We start from the raw sequence: 19,042 nt of genomic DNA, 5'->3' as shown, positions 1-19,042 counted from the left end.
TTATAATTCGGTAAAGGATGAGAAAAATGGAAGTTTGATTTGTTTGAATAATTGGCATGTAAAGGATGTGAAATTGTAATTCGGTAAAAAATAGATTAGTTTTAAGAGAGAACATGTTTTTTTGTTGACCCAAATAGGTGTCCTTCACCTTGACCTCATGGAGCACAATTGGCATCGGATTTTTGATGGTATCCAGTTGAAACTTGAGTGGGCCATCAATTTCTCATTAACTTTTTAGTCAAGTATGATTAGAGCTCAAACTTCGCTTAACATGAGCCTGAAAAAGGTTCCCGGCGAGATGAACCAATGCATGATCGATCGCAGATCACATCAGCAGGAAAATAAAGTGGCGTTTTGAACCACCTAGTAGCAGATCGATGAGAATCTGATCCCACTACGCAATTTTTTGCTCGATGTAAATAGCAAACTTTTAAGCTGCGTAAAACAGCAGCAAAGCAACAAGTATAAACTTGATAAGAGATATTCCGCAGGAAGTCTTTCTTGAGAGTAATCAATCAAGGCGAAGTATATGTTCTTATTATCTAATTCAAGATTCTTTTGGGTTCTAAACAGTAATGAGTAACTGTTACACAACAGTTAACGCAGGAAAAAAAAATGGGAAAAAAAATAAGCTTCATCTTAAGACAAGCAACACATTCTTTGTGTTTAGACTTGAGCTAGTTCTAAAAGACAAGCCAAAATTTCTTATTAACTCATTGATTCAAACAGGGCATTCCCTGAGAAAACGCTTTTCATTAAAGGTACTCATCTGTTGGTTGAAACTTTGATTTAGCAGCAGAAAACAAACTGCATGGGGGTCTTCAAACAGGAACCACCTACAGGGGGCCTGGAAACGTGCCATTCGACCTTTGCTCATTCCATCTCTCTACCTGCCACCAGATAACAAAGAAAAAGTTGGCTTACACAGCATTAATATAGCCAGGTCAGGAGACAGAAACGAACATTGATGCCCAATTCAACCTTAAAAAGTAATATTATGATCTGCAGCAATGATTCATGGTTATGATACTTAGCTCAGTAATCATCTAAAAACCTAGTATCAGAATGCAGCCCAAGCATAAATGAGAAGCTTAAATATAGCAGCCTAAAACAAGATGCCTCATGAACAAAGCACTGCTAAAAGAATATCTAATAGTGCTCCCGGATAACCAGAACAGAATTTGCAGTGGCAATTATAGATGTGCTTACAGCCTAAATTCAACAGAATATGAGTATGGGTTTGTCGAAGATTTTGACTCTCACGATTATGGAGTTGGTTGTTGGCTGGTAGAGACAATATGGAATAGAAGTCTGTTTGGGGATAACAGACCTATAAATGATGAGGAAAGTGCAATTTTGTCTTATGCTAAAGATGTTCAGCAAGTCTTGCTGCTATAACGGGCAAGACATCTTGACATCAGAAAAGATAGAAAACCTAATCGTAAGTGTAAAGTTGAACCTTGATGGAGCCCCTAAAGTTAAGCCAGGAATGCCAGGTGTGAGCGGTTTATTGTGTGATGAGAGGGGGTGCCCCATCTATAGTGCAGGGCCTGTTTCAATAAAGCTCTTGCTTGGCACTCTTTTTGGCTTACAGATGTTAGGAGGCTTTGCACACAAATTGGGACATCAATTGGCATGGATTTTAGAGTTAAAGAAGTTCATCCTAAATAGTTGATTCAAAGGTGACGCTCAAACAAATCAACACAGGAGCCAACCTGTGTGGATTCCAATGCACCTTTGGACAAAGAAATCTGGAGTTTGGAAGAGGACTTGGTAATGAGATCACAGCAATCTTAAAGGTGATGAGCATGCTTATCAAGTTGAAAATTAAGATCTATATTTAGGACTTGGTTTTTTCTTTCTTCAACATCCCATGACATGACAATGGTATATATCAACGTAACACTAAGGTCTTAACTTCCGAGATTTTTATGCTAGGTATACATCCTTCAACATTTAAAGAGCATTAAACAGCTTTGGAATAGCCTGTTGTTGAGAGAAAAAATAATATCATGCTCCTTAGTATATTGAAGATCTCAGATACACATACCCATTCACTAGGGCAGAGTGAACGATAATATTTGGCAAACTTATCACACTCTGAAGCATCTTCACCCTTGGCAGCTACGCACCTGGAGAAAATTATAAGAATAAATGTTTTATCTTGGAAGAAAGAGTCAGCATCAACTTGGAAGAATGATGATTAAAAAAAGATGGTGGTAGAAGAAGAAGAACCATGGGTGTGGTTTCACTTACCGATGATATTCAATGTATCTGGTAAAGCAGTGCCTTGTTTGATTTGTAGTTGGGAATCGGTAATCAGCTGGTGCTGTCTCAATCTAAACATCAACAAGGCAATCCCATCACAAAATGAATATATGGGAAACATGAAGATGGAAGTAGAATGTATATGACAATTATGCCACCACCACGAAGAATATCTTGATAAATGGTTACCTTAATCTCCCGCTTCTCTTCTGCAGCTTCTTTTCCTGAGTTCTCTTCTGTAGCTTCATTGGTTTCTTCAGCAGCAGCAGGGGTATCTTCACTGTTGCTTTCAGCAGTGGCGGGAGTTTCAGTGCTTTCTTCAACAGCAGCAGGAGTATCTTCAGTTTTTTCTTCAGCAGCAGGTGCTGGTGGTTCCTCAGCTTTCTCCACAATTTCCTCAGAAACAACAGTTGCTGGCTTCTCCTCTTCTTTTACTTCTACAGGTTTTGAAACCACATTGGTCTTCTCTTCTTCTCCCTTCAATAAATATTGCTGCATGCCATAGCATGTGAGCAAATGGGTTGGTTAATACTAGTAGCACGCCAATGCAGAAAAAATTTCTTGAACATGCAAAATGACCAAAGGGCTGGAGGTTTAACATCTTATCACACTTCAAATTTTTCACTTGTGCAGGTTAACAATAAAGACATTTACATTGGTGAAAGGCAACGTTTGTTAGTGAGCACAAAATCAAATTTGTGTCATTCTAAATGTGCAGACATAGCAAGTAAATGTTGTGAAAAAAATCAATCTCTTACAAACCAATTTGCAGCTGAGTTCAGAGCATATGAACAGGTCAAACAGCAGCTGATTTTATACTGAAATAGTAGCCTATCTTGACGCCAACAAGAGTGCCCCTCAACTGTTAAAGCTTGGGTTGATCTGTTGATCAAGCTCAAGTTTAATGGGCATAAGAAAACACAACAGCGAGGGAAAGGCATCAATCTATTGAGTCCCGATCCCACAAATATTTATCCTTTGGTAATTGAAACATATAGCCACAGGTTCATTTGAAGAAGCATTCGCTTTAAAAAGAAAAGGAAAACGGAGACAGAACTTGTTTCCAAAAATGCAAGTTAATATGACGGCATTAACACAGATTGAGAGAAAAAAATTAACAGCAGCCGGCAGTACATCTGTAATTGCACATCTCTTATGCAAAACATATGTTTTTTGCACAATCTGTAGCAACTACAAATCGAGATTCTCACTCTTCCACCCAAAAAGGGGGAAAAAAAAGAATCAACCAATCAAAATATCACCATCAAAGTTTTCCTTTATGATTTACAGCAAAAGAAGATCCAGTCAAAGAAAAAAGAGCATAATTATTCTCATTTTCTCCAATAATTTTCTAAATGAAACGAAAACATACTAACGATCCGAATAAAGAAAATGCAAAAAAAAAAAAAAAAAACTTTAGGCCGAGCTTAAAAATTTAGAAACTCGAAGTAAACATTTGAGCAGTGAGAGAGAGATGAGGAACCTCAGATAGGGTTGGGGCTTCGGTGGTTGCAACAGCAGTTTCCGCCATTTTGTGGAAGAAGAGGAAAAAGCGATCAGCTTTGCGGTTGAGTTGATTCAATAAGAGCGAGCGGCCAATCAGAGTGATATCAAGAAGGCAGCGCTCGGGTTAGGTTATGACTTGTCCTGACCTCACCAGTAGTTTCGTTTTACTGCGTGTTACTGTGCAAGTAAAAGTTGGTGGAAGCTGAGTTACACGCATTGTAAGCCACGTTTCCATCTGGCGGTAGTTTAACTTTAAGATAACTTTTGGAAGCTTCTGGCTTGCTGGCTCGGCTCATTATATTTTTCTTGGACCGATGAGTGAGGGCTTCAAGACTGGGCTAGGGTTGGATAGGTTACTTTTTAGATATTTTTCAGCCGAAGGGCCAGACTTGGGTTTTAACCCTTCCATTGATGACCCAATAACACTTCTACCTTTGAGCGTCTCGTAATTGAGATTTTAAAAATGATTTTATATTATTCTTGAATAGATATTATTTAGTTTTCATGTTAATCATCAAGTTTTAGGAAGATTATTTAAAAATTCAAATTTTAAGATTATATTTATTTAGGATTTTCAAAATAATGAGTGACTTGATTGATTAATTACTTAGCTGTTTATTTCTAGGAATAAAATTAAAAGAAAAAACATGCTTCTTAAAAATATTTATGTGTTGACCACTTTAGTTTTTTTGATAGATGAATGGAGATCATCCTATTATATCATCATATAATTAATTTGACAAGAATTTTAAACAAATTGTCTTCTAAATTTCTATCTTAGATATTTTCTGGCTCACATAAATAAACCCTGTTTGAATTGAAAAATATTTTTACAAATCAAAAGAACAATTAAATCTAGGATAATAAGCAAAGAAATCCCAAGAATATGATGCAAAAGGCTACTAATCTCTATTCTAAGCTTGTAACATTAGAAGAACTATTTTAAGTAACAAGTAGTTTAACATGGTGTTTAAGACTGTAGTAACAGTTGCTTTTCAAAGTACTTTTCACTCATAAATACATTAAAATGATATTTTTTTTATTTTTAAAAAATTATTTTTGATATCATCATATCAAAATGATCCAAAAACATAAAAAAAATTAATTTTAAGCAAAAAAATAAAAAATTTCCCAAACCTTAATTGGAATGCAATACCAAACGAGATGTAAGTGTATGTAAAATGTCAAATAAAAATATATGTGATTGGAAAAAAACGTTTCACTCATGAATAAAAATGCATTACTACAAAGAACGAGGGGGGTAAGTTACATTGTTGCATACTTGCAGCCTCTTAATATTTTCTAAACTTCTATACACTACTCATTAATACTCTACAACTTAGAAGGGAGGCCTTATCGATAGGAATGACAAGGCTAATCTTCATGACATGGGCAACATCCACCACAATATACTAAGAAAAAGCTTGAAACATTTAAGAAATAGTGCAAAACTTCCCCTTTTGTGTCCTTGAACCTACCTGTTCCATCCTTTGGTATGCCAAATTAAGTTGGCCTTAAACTTTGAGCAAATGTTGTTCTTAGCTGACATGCAATCTCTTCTTTATCCATAATGTGATGTAAACATGGGCAATACCAAATCTCCTTCGTTCACTTCTTTCACACGTTGAGTTTTCTAAAACATATACACGCAGTAGAAAAGGTATATTTAAAAACTTTTAAGGAGTTCTAAAATCTTGTTAGACAGATATATGGCTGTGTAGGATTTGTACCAAGATTACATGAAGATTAGATTTTCTTTTCGACTTTGAATAATTGCTTCAAGGCTGAGTTATTGCAAACCACAAGTTATCCAAATGTTCGGTCTCTAACGATAATGTATACTAACCACTAGTAAGAAATCTCCTAAACCCTTTTAGAAGATAGGGATTGTTATGCCTTTAAGTGCTTTTTCTTTTCTTGTGTTTTTCAGGTGGTATGTAATATACTATGTACTATTTTGAAAATAAAAGGCATGACAAATTTATAGGAAAATCTGAAAACCCTATAAATGGTAAAATATCAATTTTCCTCTTAAATAATATGACATATTAGTTCAGGAAAATTTTAAAAATTTATTCCATCATGTCATTACTTGATTTTTCTAGATCTAGAATTGTGATTCCCTATATAAATTAAAATTTAGTCCTCAATTTTTAAAACTTATCTACAATCAAGTCACACTTGATTAATCATTCCATTTTAATTTCTAACCAATGGTTCTTGTGTGTGTTGCCCATTAAGTTTCCTAATAAATTGGCCCAAATATAAATCATAATCCTAAATAAAATAGAATTAAATTAATTTATTTATTATCAAATTAAACAATTGATTGATTTATATTTGAAGATAAAATACAATGTTTAGCAACCTATCATGATTCTCATAATATTTGAAAAATCATAAGTGATTTGATTTAACCTTTTAGTGATCAGTTTATCAATACAATCATTATTCTTTCATCAATAATATTCTAATTTAGACATTATAGCATGTAACATGTCTACTTTGTCAAATCATGTTTGTTCTCAACACCATAGTCATTGATTATTTGAATAAGATTTGAAACTCTTTTCAAATCTCATTCCACATTGTGAAAAGATTTACAATCAATATTAATTCACCCAGGGTGATAAATCCTTTCTTTAAATTCATTCATATAGTTTATGTTATACTCAATATTTGTCAATTTGTTACCGTTGATTAAGATAACGTATAACAGGATCAAAACTTAATACTCCCAATAGAAGATAACTTGGTGATCTCAAGTCTAAGGATCACTTATACAACCGTCAAGTGATACTTTTCATAAACATATGTTATATCTTCATATGAAATTCTCATACGGGTCAGTTCAATGTACATGTTTTATGACAAATATTTTTATATTAGTTCTAGATATCTCTTATACCTTAACTTATAAAAACAACTGTTTTTTTTAATAAAGGAAAGAACATAATATGTACCGGTTTCAATGACTCTAATTAATATCTAGACTTAATAGAGTATTGATTAGAAATATTTTAGGAATAATGTTTTGATGCAATAGGAATCTCATAATAATAACAATTTTATAGTTTTATTTGCAAAGCATTTTTGTCTCAAGAACTTTATCTTTACTCTAGATTCATTAATTAAATATTTGATGAATAATAAAAATAAATAAAGTCTTTATTGAAATTAAATATGTTTACTTGTAAGGCTATGAAAAACACTTTTTTGATACGATATGGAAAATGTAATATAAACTCGACTCGTAAAGTAAAATTTTTTAACTAATTATATAGACAATTTCAGCTAAGTAGTAAATAACAATATAACACAATTAAAAAAGAGAGTAAAATAAATAATATAAAAGCTCAAACATTTTAAAATACATAATTTAAATAAAAATTCATACATAATTTAACTTAAAAATCCCTTAAAATACAATTATATTTATAAAATTTCATTAAATAAAGTCTTTATTGAAATTAAATAAAAACAATTTCAGCTATGGAAAATGTTTACTTGTAAGGCTATGAAAAACACTTTTTTGATACGATATGGAAAATGTAATATAAACTCGACTCGTAAAGTAAAATTTTTTAACTAATTATATAGACAATTTCAGCTAAGTAGTAAATAACAATATAACACAATTAAAAAAGAGAGTAAAATAAATAATATAAAAGCTCAAACATTTTAAAATACATAATTTAAATAAAAATTCATACATAATTTAACTTAAAAATCCCTTAAAATACAATTATATTTATAAAATTTCATTAGCTAATAATTAAACGATTAGTTTGCTAATTCGAAAAAGAAGCTGTGGTAGAAACTAATTTACCTACTATATACATTGCAAGTTGTTATAGCATATAACAATTAAATTAAAAGGAAAAACAAAACATAAAGAATATAATGCAGAAAAGAATGATATTACAAATCAAATATATGGGCCGAGAGTAGCAAATATAACTCACGTCAACTAGGATCTACATTACATTTTAATGTCGAAACCAGTCACCAGAAAAAAAATAAAGAAAAAAATTACAGAACTTCATTTTCCCTCCTTGCTTCTTCGTGTTCTCTATCCCTGAATTACATCCCGGATGAGGACGTCCAACGCCCAATTTTGGAGCAGCAGGTTTACCTTGGCCCCTACCAGCTGCCAATGGTTTGGCCCTGGTAGTAGGTGAAGGAGCAGCAACGGTGCCCAGGGGTCATCAGTAAAAATTTCATGGTTTGGCCCTGTTAGTAGGTGAAGGATCCTGATGCGAATCTCCCAAGCTTTTGGAGGTTCAACTTCAATCTCTTCTATCTGTTAACACTAGCAAGAGACAGATCAAGAAGATATTTTATTAAGCTGCAGCAGTGGCTATTAAATAGCCTTACACCGTGACAAAGAAAAATAACAAACTCATGATTTTACAGGATGCAATCGTGGTTAACAAAGGGAAAGAAACGTGTTCCTCAAACCAAAGAGGAATTATTCAACATAACTAAAAATAATCCTAAGACTCAGGAAACAATATGGAATATTTCAACATTTTATCATCCTCCCTTAAACTGAGTTCTGTCAGTTTATATTTGGATATTCACACACACCTAGTAACCTTCGCATCTTTAGAAAGACATCCAGCTTCAATGGCTTTGTTAGAATATCAACAACTTGTTCTGTTGTAGAGCACGTAATTAGTTCTAATAAACCATCCTTAACAAGTTTTCGGAGAAAATAAAACCTGATATCTATGTGCTTGCTGCGGCCATGCATTACGGGATTCTTTGAAAGTTTGATTGCTGAAATATTGTCACAATATACCTTCGTTGGAGTGTGTTGTGTCTGATTGAGACTCTTCAGAATTCTACTTATCCATACGACTTGGTATGCACTTGAAGCTGCTGCTATGAATTCAGCTTCGGTGGTGGATAAGGAAACAACTGGTTGTTTCTTCGACGACCAAGAAATAGCCCCTGAACTTATAAAGAAAACATAACCCGAGGTGCTTCTTCTATCATCTTGATCACCGGCATAATCGTTGTCCGTGTATCCAAAAAACTCTGCATTTCCTCCTTTTTTGTAGAATATCCCGAAGTTGGTCGTGCCTTTGATATACCTCAAGACCCGTTTGGCTGCTAACAAGTGACTTTCAGCAGGACTTTCCATATATCGGCTAATCAAGCTGATAATAAACATCAAATCTGGACGTGTAGCAGTTAAATACATGAGGCTTCCCACTATTTGTTTATAGAGAGTACTGTTAACTTTAATGCCTTCTTCATCTTTTGTAAGTTTAAAACCAAGAACTGCTGGATTATGAACTGAATTGCACTGATCCATTTTAAATCTCTCTAGAATCTCTTATGAATATTTATGTTGACTGATAAATATACCATCTGTTCTCTGTAATACTTCAATACTAAGAAAAAACCTCATTCTGCCAAGATCAGTCATGTCGAATGCAGACATCATGGAATTCTTAAATTATGCAAACATCATTTGATCGTTGCCGGTAAAAATGAGATCATCAACGTAAAGACACACAATTAGAATTTTACCTCCACCAGTAGTTTTAATGAACAAGGTGTGCTCGTATGGGCACTTTGTGAACCCTTCTTTGATGAAATACGCTTCAATGCGACTATACCAGGCTCGGGGTGCCTGTTTGAGTCCATATAAAGCCTTCTTGAGTCGATAGACCTTGGATTCGTGTCCTTTCTGTTCATAACCTGGGGGCTGATCAACGAAGACTTCCTCATTAATTTCCCCATGTAAGAAGGCGGACTTGACGTCAAGTTGATAGATCACCCAACTGTTCTGTGCAGCAAGCGCAATGACAATTCGGATGGTATCCAAACGGGCTACTGGTGCGAATACTTCAGCATAATCAATTCCTTGTTGCTGACAGTAACCTTTGGCAACTAGCCTTGCCTTGTATTTGTCTACTTCCCCTTTCTCATTGACTTTAGTTTTAAAAATCCACTTTACTCCTATACTCTTCCCTCCTGATGGTAATGTCGTGAGCTCCCATGTGTCATTCCTCTCTATGGCTTGCATTTCTTGGTCCATGGCACTCCTCTATCTCTCAGATTTTGCTGCTTCTTCATAGGTCATAGGATCACTGTCACCTAGCAGGGCCAAGAACATTGAATTTCCAGCTTCTTCATCGAAGAACCCTTGACCAGCAGAATAATCTTGCATCTAGACTGGTGGTTTCCTGATTCGTCCCTGATGCTTCAAAATGTTGCTATTTGGAGTATTTTGTTCCTCATCATCGACTCCAGGCTGCAATCCATTTAATGCAGACTCTTCCTCGTCAAACTCAGGCTCATGTTCGCCTGAAATTGCTCCCATGTCTGCAATTATTCCAGAATCAACTTCCTTTTCTGCTGAAATGGCTTCCAGTTCTGCATCTGATCCAGAGTCAGCTTCAATTTCCCCATCATCTGTATCTGTTGCTTCTTGTGGCTCCCACTCAAGATCAGTCAATAAATTATGTTTGTGATTGTCATCCCAGCACCATTGTTGATCTTCTTCGAACACAACATCACGACTAACAATTATTTTGTTAGATGTAGGATTAAACAACCTATAAGCTTTAGATTCTTCACTTACCCCAAGCAGAATGCATTTTAAGCTTTTAGCATCTAGCTTCACTCTTCTACTGTCCGGTACATGCACGTGGGAAACACAACCAAAAACTCGAAAATGATCCACTGAAGGTTTAATTGCACTCCATGCTTCCTCAGGTGTTTTGTTCTTTACGGCAAGAGTTGGACATTGATTTAGCACATACACAGACCAATTTGCAGCTTCAGCCCAGAAAGTTTTAGGAATTTATTTTGCGAACAACATGCTTCGCACCATATTCATAATAATGTGATTTTTGCTCTCCGCAACACCGTTTTGTTGAGGAGTATAGGCAGCAGTTAATTGTCTATGAATTCCATGAATTTCACAAAAATTTGTGAATTCCTGGGATGTAAATTCTCCCCCACGGTCTGTTCTGACAGCTAGAATGCATGTCCATGTTTCCTTCTCTAATCTTGCTTTATTACTTTTAAAGAAATCAAATGCCTCTGATTTTTCAGCCAAAAAATAAATCCAAATTTTTCTGCTAAAATCATCAATAAATGTAAGCAGATACCTCTTTTTACTATTGGAGCTTGGATTGATTGGCCCGCATATGTCTGCATGTACCAGTTGAAGTGTGGTGGAAGCTCTCTAGCTGCTTTCACTGGGAAATGGATCACGATGCTGCCTTCCTTTTAAGCAATCTTCACATACAGTTTGAGAGCCTTTAAATTTGGGTAGTCCCTTCACCATTCCTTTTTGTTGAAGAAGGCGAAGTCCATTCCAGCTGAGGTGCCGTAACGATAGTGCCAAAGATTTGCTTAATCTGTGGTGGATGATGAAAAGCATTTCTGTTCTTCTGATGAACACCGAGCATGGACACAAAACATCCTATTTTGTGTTATCCTGCTTTCAATAATTAGACCTTTGGAAGCATGAAAGATTTTACATTTTCCATGTTGAATCAACACTGTCATGCCTTTTTCTTGCAACTGTCCGAGACTTAATAAATTGTTCTTTAAGTCTGGCACATAAAATACTTCTGGAATTACAAACACGATGCCATTTACCTCAAATCGAATCTTTCCCTTGCCGCGTACTGCAAGCTTTGAGTCATTTCCCATCTTCACTGACTCTGTGAAGTTATTGTCCAGCTCATAAAACAGAGACCTTTCTCCACACATATGATTACTACACCCAGAATCAAGGTACCAGGTGTGCTCAGTGTCAGTCTTTTCGTGTTCTATAAGTGCCATCAATAGCATTTCTTCCTTTGTTTCTACATACTTGGCCATATGATCTTTGGCTCACTTAGAACACTCCCACTGAAAATGCCCAAAATCATGACAGTGGTAGCATTCTATGCCAAATTTGTCAAATTCAAATCTGCCTTCAAATCTGCCTCTGCCTCTCCCTCTACCACGAAAAACACTTTTGCCTCCACTTCTACCTCCTTGGTGTGGTCCATGACTAATTTGAAAGGCTTGTTCATCTACTCCATGTCGACAGATCCTCTGTTCGTGTACTAGAAGACTGCTTTGAAGCTCATCAATAGACAAAGCATCAAGATCGTTTGATTCCTCAATAGAGCATACAACATAATCATACTTAGGAGTCATCGATCGCAGAATTTTCTCAATAATTACCACATCATCCATTTTTTCTCCATGGATTCTCATTTTGTTGGCTATAATGAGAGTTCGGCCAAAATAGTCATCAACTGATTCTCCATTTTTCATGTGCAATACTTCAAATTCTTTGCAAAGTGCTTGCAGTTGAGCTCGTTTTACTCGAGCTGTGCCTTGATACTTTCGTTTCAAAGAATCCCATATGTCCTTTGCAGTATCCTTCTTCAAGATGGTTTCCAGTATTGAATGATCAATAGCCTGGAAAAGGTAATTCTTGGCTTTGAGATCTTTCAATCTGAGCTCATCAATGATTTTCTCCTGTAGATCTGTGTCCTCTGTTGCAGCAGTAATTCCAGTCTCTATCAACTTCCAATATTCTTTGGAACGTAGAAAATTCTCCATTAGCATACTCCAATGGTCATAATGACCATCAAATCGCGGAATAGCAAGTTGCACAAAGCTATTCTTAGATGACATAATTGTGTGTTTCTTCTCTCTGAAATTTTGAAAATTATGTGTTCCTCACAGTGTTTCTCTCCTCTCTGTGTTTCACTTGTATGTGTTTTTCCTCACCCTCTCGGTGTTTCACTCCTCTCAATGTTTCGTCTTCTTATCTAGTCCCTGTAATGAAAAACTAGTGATCAGATTTTGTGCTCTGATACCATATGTTAATGCTAGCAAGAGACAAATCAAGAAGATATTTTATTAAGCTGCAACAGTGGCTATTAAATATCCTTACACCGTGACAAAGGAAAATAACAAACTCACGATTTTACAGGATGCAATTGTGGTTAACAAAGGGAAAGAAACATGTTCCTCAAACCAAAGAGGAATTATTCAACATAACTAAAAATAGTCTTAAGACTTAGGAAACAATCTGGAATATTTCAACATTTTATCACTATCACCAGTGGGTCTCCAGGGTTTCTGCATATTGCAGCTATTTGTGTAGCAACAAAATAAGAACAAGAATGGTATCAGTGTGTTGGGGACTGGTGCAATATAACATGTGAAAGCAGTAAACTTAATAGTCTATTCAGAAAAGAACCTCTGCTCCGTATTATGGCTTTCCCTGCAGTTTCAGATCCGTTATTCAAAGCACAGACACTCAAAGTCATAAGATCTCTCTCATTTTGCACACAGATTAATGTCTTATTTGTTTTAAGGAAACCAAATTCCAGAAATTTATTTTCCTTATTTTCCAATGTTTGGCAACCATCCAGAAACTTGGTCGCAGAAAAATTAATTCCGGTCAACAAAAAAAACTTACTTTACCCACAGGAAAGTGTTTTCCTTTCCTTGTCAAAAGGAAAACACTTTCCTATCTTTACTGATAAAACACATCTGAACCTCTCTCTGCATCTCTGTCCAAAAACAATTGAAAAGCAAGAAGATTTGAGTATCACACTCTTCATTTCAGGTATTTTTCCCTCAAATTTCTCTATTATTTTTCTATATTATTTCCTTTATGTTTTTATCTTCTTCGTATTTTTTAGATCTGCAAGAATTATAGCTAAAAATCCTTGATCTTGTTTGTTTGTTTCGAAAAACACTATATATTTTCTTTATTTAATTTATCTTCTGCCTGTATTTCTCTATTTAATTTATCTTCTGCCTGTCAATTTTTTTCCCATACCCAGTTTTCTTCTTCATCTCCTCGTCACAGTAAAAAATGCTCACAGAAAAACCCAACCAATTTCATCACAATGAAGCCATAAAAAACACATATTTTCTTGCACATTCGGCAGCTTCTTGAGAGAAATAAAAATCCCCAAACAAGACCCAACCAGCCCCTACCTTGTTTCCCCATCACCGGATCCTGCACAAAGAGAGTGACGCAAACAGGAGGGGAAACTGTCGGGTGAGAGAGGGATGAGAACTGGGGATGAGGAGCAGATCAGTGATAGGCGAGAGAGAACTGATAGAGAGAGAATAGGGGAATGGTGATGGTGTCCTGCCTCTTAAATCTGTAATGGTGTCCTGCTTCTTTAGAGAACAGGGGAATGGTTAGAGAGAACCGAGAGAGAGCAGGGGAAGAGAGACAACCGAGAGAGAACGATTAGTGATAGGCGAGAAAACCCAGGGGAATGAGGGGAATGAGGGGAATTTTAGAAACTGAATGAGGGGAATCAGAGGGGAATGAGAGGGGAATTTGAGAAACCGAATGAGAGAAACCGATTGAGAGGGGAATGAGAAACCAAATGAGAGAAACCGATTGATAGGGGAATGAGAAACTGAATGAGATGGGAATGACAGTGGAATGAGACCGAATGAGAGGAGAAACCAAATAATGATGGGAATGACAGGGGAATGAAACCGAATGAGATGATGTATTTAATTAGTTATGGGAGAGAGTTAGAGATAGGCGAGAGAGAACAGAGAAAACGGTGGGGTTTTTTTTATAAAGCAAAGGTATAGGCTGTTGTAGTTTGTTCATGTGGTTGTAGTAGAACGCGGCACAGATCATGAGAACTAATTATACTATATTTGTAATTTTAGTTATAAATTATGTGTTTAATAGCATAATGAAATATAATGTAATACAACTCTAAGTAGGTGTTGTTCCTTTAAAAATAGAGATTAACAATAAAATCTCCCTAATTTGTAACTGATGATTGGGTTGATTAGTTTTTTAATCATACAAATATTATGGACCAGCCTTGCCTATCCTATTAGTGCTTAAACTCAACAATCTCTATGGTTATAACTAACAAATCAAAATAGAATAGAATTGAACCTAGCCATGAGCTCGATCATGTGTTGTGTTGCCGCATACGAGGTGATTTTCGAAACTTATATTTATTTAATTATTCGATAATCACATTATTTTTAAGAATTAAAATGATTGATCTTATTGATCATTGTGAACTTATGAATTGTATATTGTCAGCTTCTTTGAGCATAATTTATTGTATTGATTGTGTAAGTATTTTATATGCTTTTTTTAATATTTATTTCCCTATATTTTTAGGTTTTGTTATCAGAAAACTTCACTTTCATGTTATGGATAGTAAGATAATTAATGCAGCATGCATGAGAGCAGCTGTAACTATGATAGTTACAGGGGTAGCTATTATTGAAGAAGAAAAAAATAGAATTTATATACCAAGAGAACCACGTATAAATGCAATTGCTCAACGAGAATTCTATATTGACAGCATTTTGAATCAAGGTGATCGACATTGCGTTGAACAAATTCGTATGAAACCTGTTGTATTATATAGATTGTTTGATGTTCTCACAAGTCGTAACCTATTACGATCAACTCAAAATGTGTCTATTAGGGAGCAAGTAATTGTGCTCTTACAAATTGTAGGCCAAAACCAAAGATTTCGGGTTATTAGTGGTATATACTATAGGTCTTTTGAAATTATCCATCGTTACTTTTATAATTGTTTTAAAAGCAATTCTTAAGTTATACAAACACCTTATTAAAGATCTAGAGGATACAATTCCAGCAAAGATAATGAATAATAGAAGATTCTATCCTTATTTTAAGGTATGAAAATAAGACCAATATTTTTATGAATTAATTAATTACATTCAGAAGAAAAGGTTATAAATTATTTTTTCATATTTATATAGGATTGTGTGGGAGCAATTGATGGTACCCATGTTCCTGCAAATGTTCCTGTTGAGATTCAAGAAAAGTTTCGAGGATGAAAAGAAGGAACAACACAAAATGTTTTAGCAGCTATAACTTTTGATTTGAAGTTTATATATGTTTTAGCTGGCTGGGAAGGAAGTGTCCATGATTCACAGGTTTTAGGTGATGCATTATCAAGATCTAATGGTCTAAAAATTCTAGAAGGTATATAATAAAGTATGTATTATATGCAATAAACATATAAAATGTCTTATTACATAAAGATAGTAATAGGGTTTTTTTTTTAATTTGTAGGGAAATATTATCTTGGTGATGCTGGTTACGGTATTCAAAAAGGAATCATTTCTCCTTTTCGTGGAGTTCAATATCACTTGAATGAGTTTATAGAACGTTCACCAGAAAATGAAAAGGAGCTATTTAATCTTCGACACTCTTCATTGAGAACCACTATTGAGCGAGAGTTTGGTATTTTAAAAAGTCGTTTTAGATCAATTGATGAAAAAACTTTTTGGTCTTATGAAGCACAAGTAGATGTTGTGCTTGCATGTTGTATTATTCATAATCACATAATGAGGGTTGATCCTTATGACTTTCTTATGAAAAAAATATGTTCGGATAGTGAACCAATTAGACGAACAATCAACTTAAGTCAATGGGAGGAAAGGGAAGAGAATAGGGAGTAGATAACAAAAAGAAAAATAATTGCCTTAACCATGTGGAATGATTATAACACTCAAAGAAACTAGTAATTGAGTGTTAATTATATGTGTTTGTTTTTATTATGTCTTACTTGAGTTTGTATTATATTTGTTATGTATTTGGAGTAGATGTTGACTTTATTATAACTTCTTTTTTAATTATTAATTGTAGTTTTTATATAAAATTTATTAAATCTAAATATTATATGATTTTATTTTGTATACATTTGTAATTTCTTTTTTGTAGAAATGAGTTCCACACATAATGAAAAATGCAAGGGCAAGCACTTCACATGGTCTAAGCCTATGTCTCACATGTTGCTTGAGATATTAGCTGAGGAGGCACTTTAAGGAAGCAAACTTTCTTCCACCTTTAAAGCAGAATCTTTTGTTAAGGTGGCTATAGAAATCAGTCAAAAGTTCAATGTGCAATGCTAGCCTAAGTATGTGGACAATCATCTCAAGACTGTGAAAAAAAAATGGAAAATAATAACCAAGCTTAAAAATAAAAGTGGCTTTGGCTATGATGATTGTTTGAAGATGATTATAGTTTCGAAAGATGTATATGATGAAGAAGTAAAGGTATGATAAATATTATACTCTTTGTAATTTTTATATTTACTTTTGTTTCTAAAATGTTATACAATGAACTAAAAAATTGCATATTCTATACTTTATGAACAGACACATCCCAATCATGACAAGTATCTCAACAAAAAACTTGATATGTACGAGATAATGACAATTGTTGTTGGAAAAGACATAGCAACCGAAAATTATATCAAATCATATGCTGATGTCAACTTAGAAGAGAACACTGAAGAGCAATCAATTTCAATTGAAAATGAAGGGAATATGAAGAAACTTCTAAGGGAAAAGAAACATCTTCCTCTAGTACACAAAAGAGGCAACATAGGAAGAGAAAACGCATGTATGAAGATGATGATATTGAAAAGTTGTCTAAACAAATTGCAGATGTAGCATTTACAATTCAAAGCCTCAGCAAAAATCAACTTGATATTAATGTGTTGTATACGGAAGTGATGAAAAATGAAGGCTTTGATGAGATCACTCTTGGGGAGGCATTTGATCATTTGGTCCAAAATGAAATGTTGGCAAAAGTATTTATGGCAAAAAATGCTAATTTGAGGAAAATTTGGATTCAGAATTTTGTGAACCAACACTACTACAGACCTGCTTGCTAAGATGGTTTGACTATGTTCAAAATTTGGGTTCAGACTATGTTTGTTATTTGACGAGTATGTTTACTTGTTTAATTCTGTCTAGCATGTTTATGTTCGTAATTTGAACTAATATATATGTATATGACATCGAAACTTAATATTTATGTATGACTATGTTTGATGTTAGATATTTATATTTATTTCTTGATTCTTATTTGATATATATTAAAGGGATATTAAAGGGATAATTGCCTTTACCCGTAAAAAAAAATATTTATCCAAAAAACCCATCAAAATATTTTTGTATCTATTTATCTTTTAAAGAATTCTTCATACAAAAAAAACCCAAATATATAACTCTTACCATAAACTAATTTGGCTTTCTTCATATGAAAAAAAAAACTTATTTTAAGCTTTTAAAATTGAAAAAAAAATATTAATAGGTTTAACTTAAAATATATTCACAAGCTTATTTTTTTTATAATATGATATAACATATATAGTTATATTTTATAAAATAAGCTATGTATGAATATAAAATATAATTAAAAAAATTTATCATTATACTTTTTAGATTTTATTTTTTTTATTGTAAGTGAATAAATATTTATATTAAATATTTTATATATATTAGATAAACTTGAAAAAAAAATTAATTCATTAATAAATTATTTTTCAGTTCATTTTTTATAATATAATCAAACACTAGAAAGTATTTTTCAGTTTATTTTCTATAATATTACCAAACATCAAAATATATTTTTTTAAAATTTACTTTTTTAAAATTTATTTTTTCTGGAATTTACTTTCTAAAAGAAAATAATTTTCTTGAAAACAATCCGAGCCTAAAGAAACAGAGATTTCCCGGCCTTTCCTGATTTCATTTTGTGTCAAAATGTATACAGGGGATATGCAGTGCGGAGATGTCAGGTACCAAGTAGTCCAAATCGCTAGGCCAGAGATTCATTTCCTGATTTCATTGATGAAAATGTTGCAACATTATTGTCTTCTCTCGTGTTTCTTAACTCTTTCATTTTGTGTGTCTGAGAATGTAATCCTAAATGTTTTTTATTATTTAAAAATTTATTAAAATAATATTTTTTTTATTTTAAAAAATTATTTTTAATGTTAATACATATGATATGAAAATACTAAAAAAAATATTAATTTAAAATAAAAAAAATTAAAATTTTTTAAGAATATTTTTAAAATACAAAAATAAAAAATACTAAATCCTCCGTACAAAAAGCACATGCTGCCTGAGAAAGACGCCGGCATAACTTCACAGCTACTATCTTATAATATTGTATAATATTGGAGTTCATGAATCATTTCTTCAGGCAGCCTTTTCATCTCACGAGGAGGGTTACATTTCCAGTCTATCTGTCTCCATAGGCTCTAAAACGGATGAGAGATTGTGATTATAGATGCTTTTTAAATAATTTTTTATACTAAAATATATATTAATGATGTTTTTTTATTTTTTAAAAATTATTTTTAACATCAGCATATCAAAATCATCTAAAACATACAAACTATATTAAATTTTAATCATAAAAAAATTTTAAATTTTTTAAAAACACAGCCGCAGCCGC

At 33.5% G+C, this 19,042-nt stretch overlaps 1 protein-coding gene across 1 annotated transcript; it reads right to left on the bottom strand.

The window, feature by feature from the left end:
- Positions 1 to 508: 508 nt before the first annotated feature.
- On the bottom strand, positions 509 to 3,912 carry LOC133695368 (cytochrome c oxidase subunit 6b-1-like). Its single transcript, XM_062117321.1, has 5 exons — positions 3,752 to 3,912; positions 2,458 to 2,760; positions 2,257 to 2,339; positions 2,051 to 2,132; positions 509 to 890 (listed from the first exon to the last, which is right to left on the bottom strand). The coding sequence occupies exons 1-5, from the start codon at positions 3,797 to 3,799 to the stop codon at positions 837 to 839; spliced, it is 570 nt and encodes a 189-aa protein (XP_061973305.1). The 5' UTR covers positions 3,800 to 3,912; the 3' UTR covers positions 509 to 836.
- Between the last annotated feature and the right edge of the window lie 15,130 nt (positions 3,913 to 19,042).

Source organism: Populus nigra, chromosome 5, assembly GCF_951802175.1.
Source record: "Populus nigra chromosome 5, ddPopNigr1.1, whole genome shotgun sequence".
Lineage (NCBI taxonomy): Eukaryota > Viridiplantae > Streptophyta > Magnoliopsida > Malpighiales > Salicaceae > Populus > Populus nigra.
Note: the sequence above shows the minus strand (reverse complement) of the source record. Positions and strands in the feature narration are given on the sequence as shown.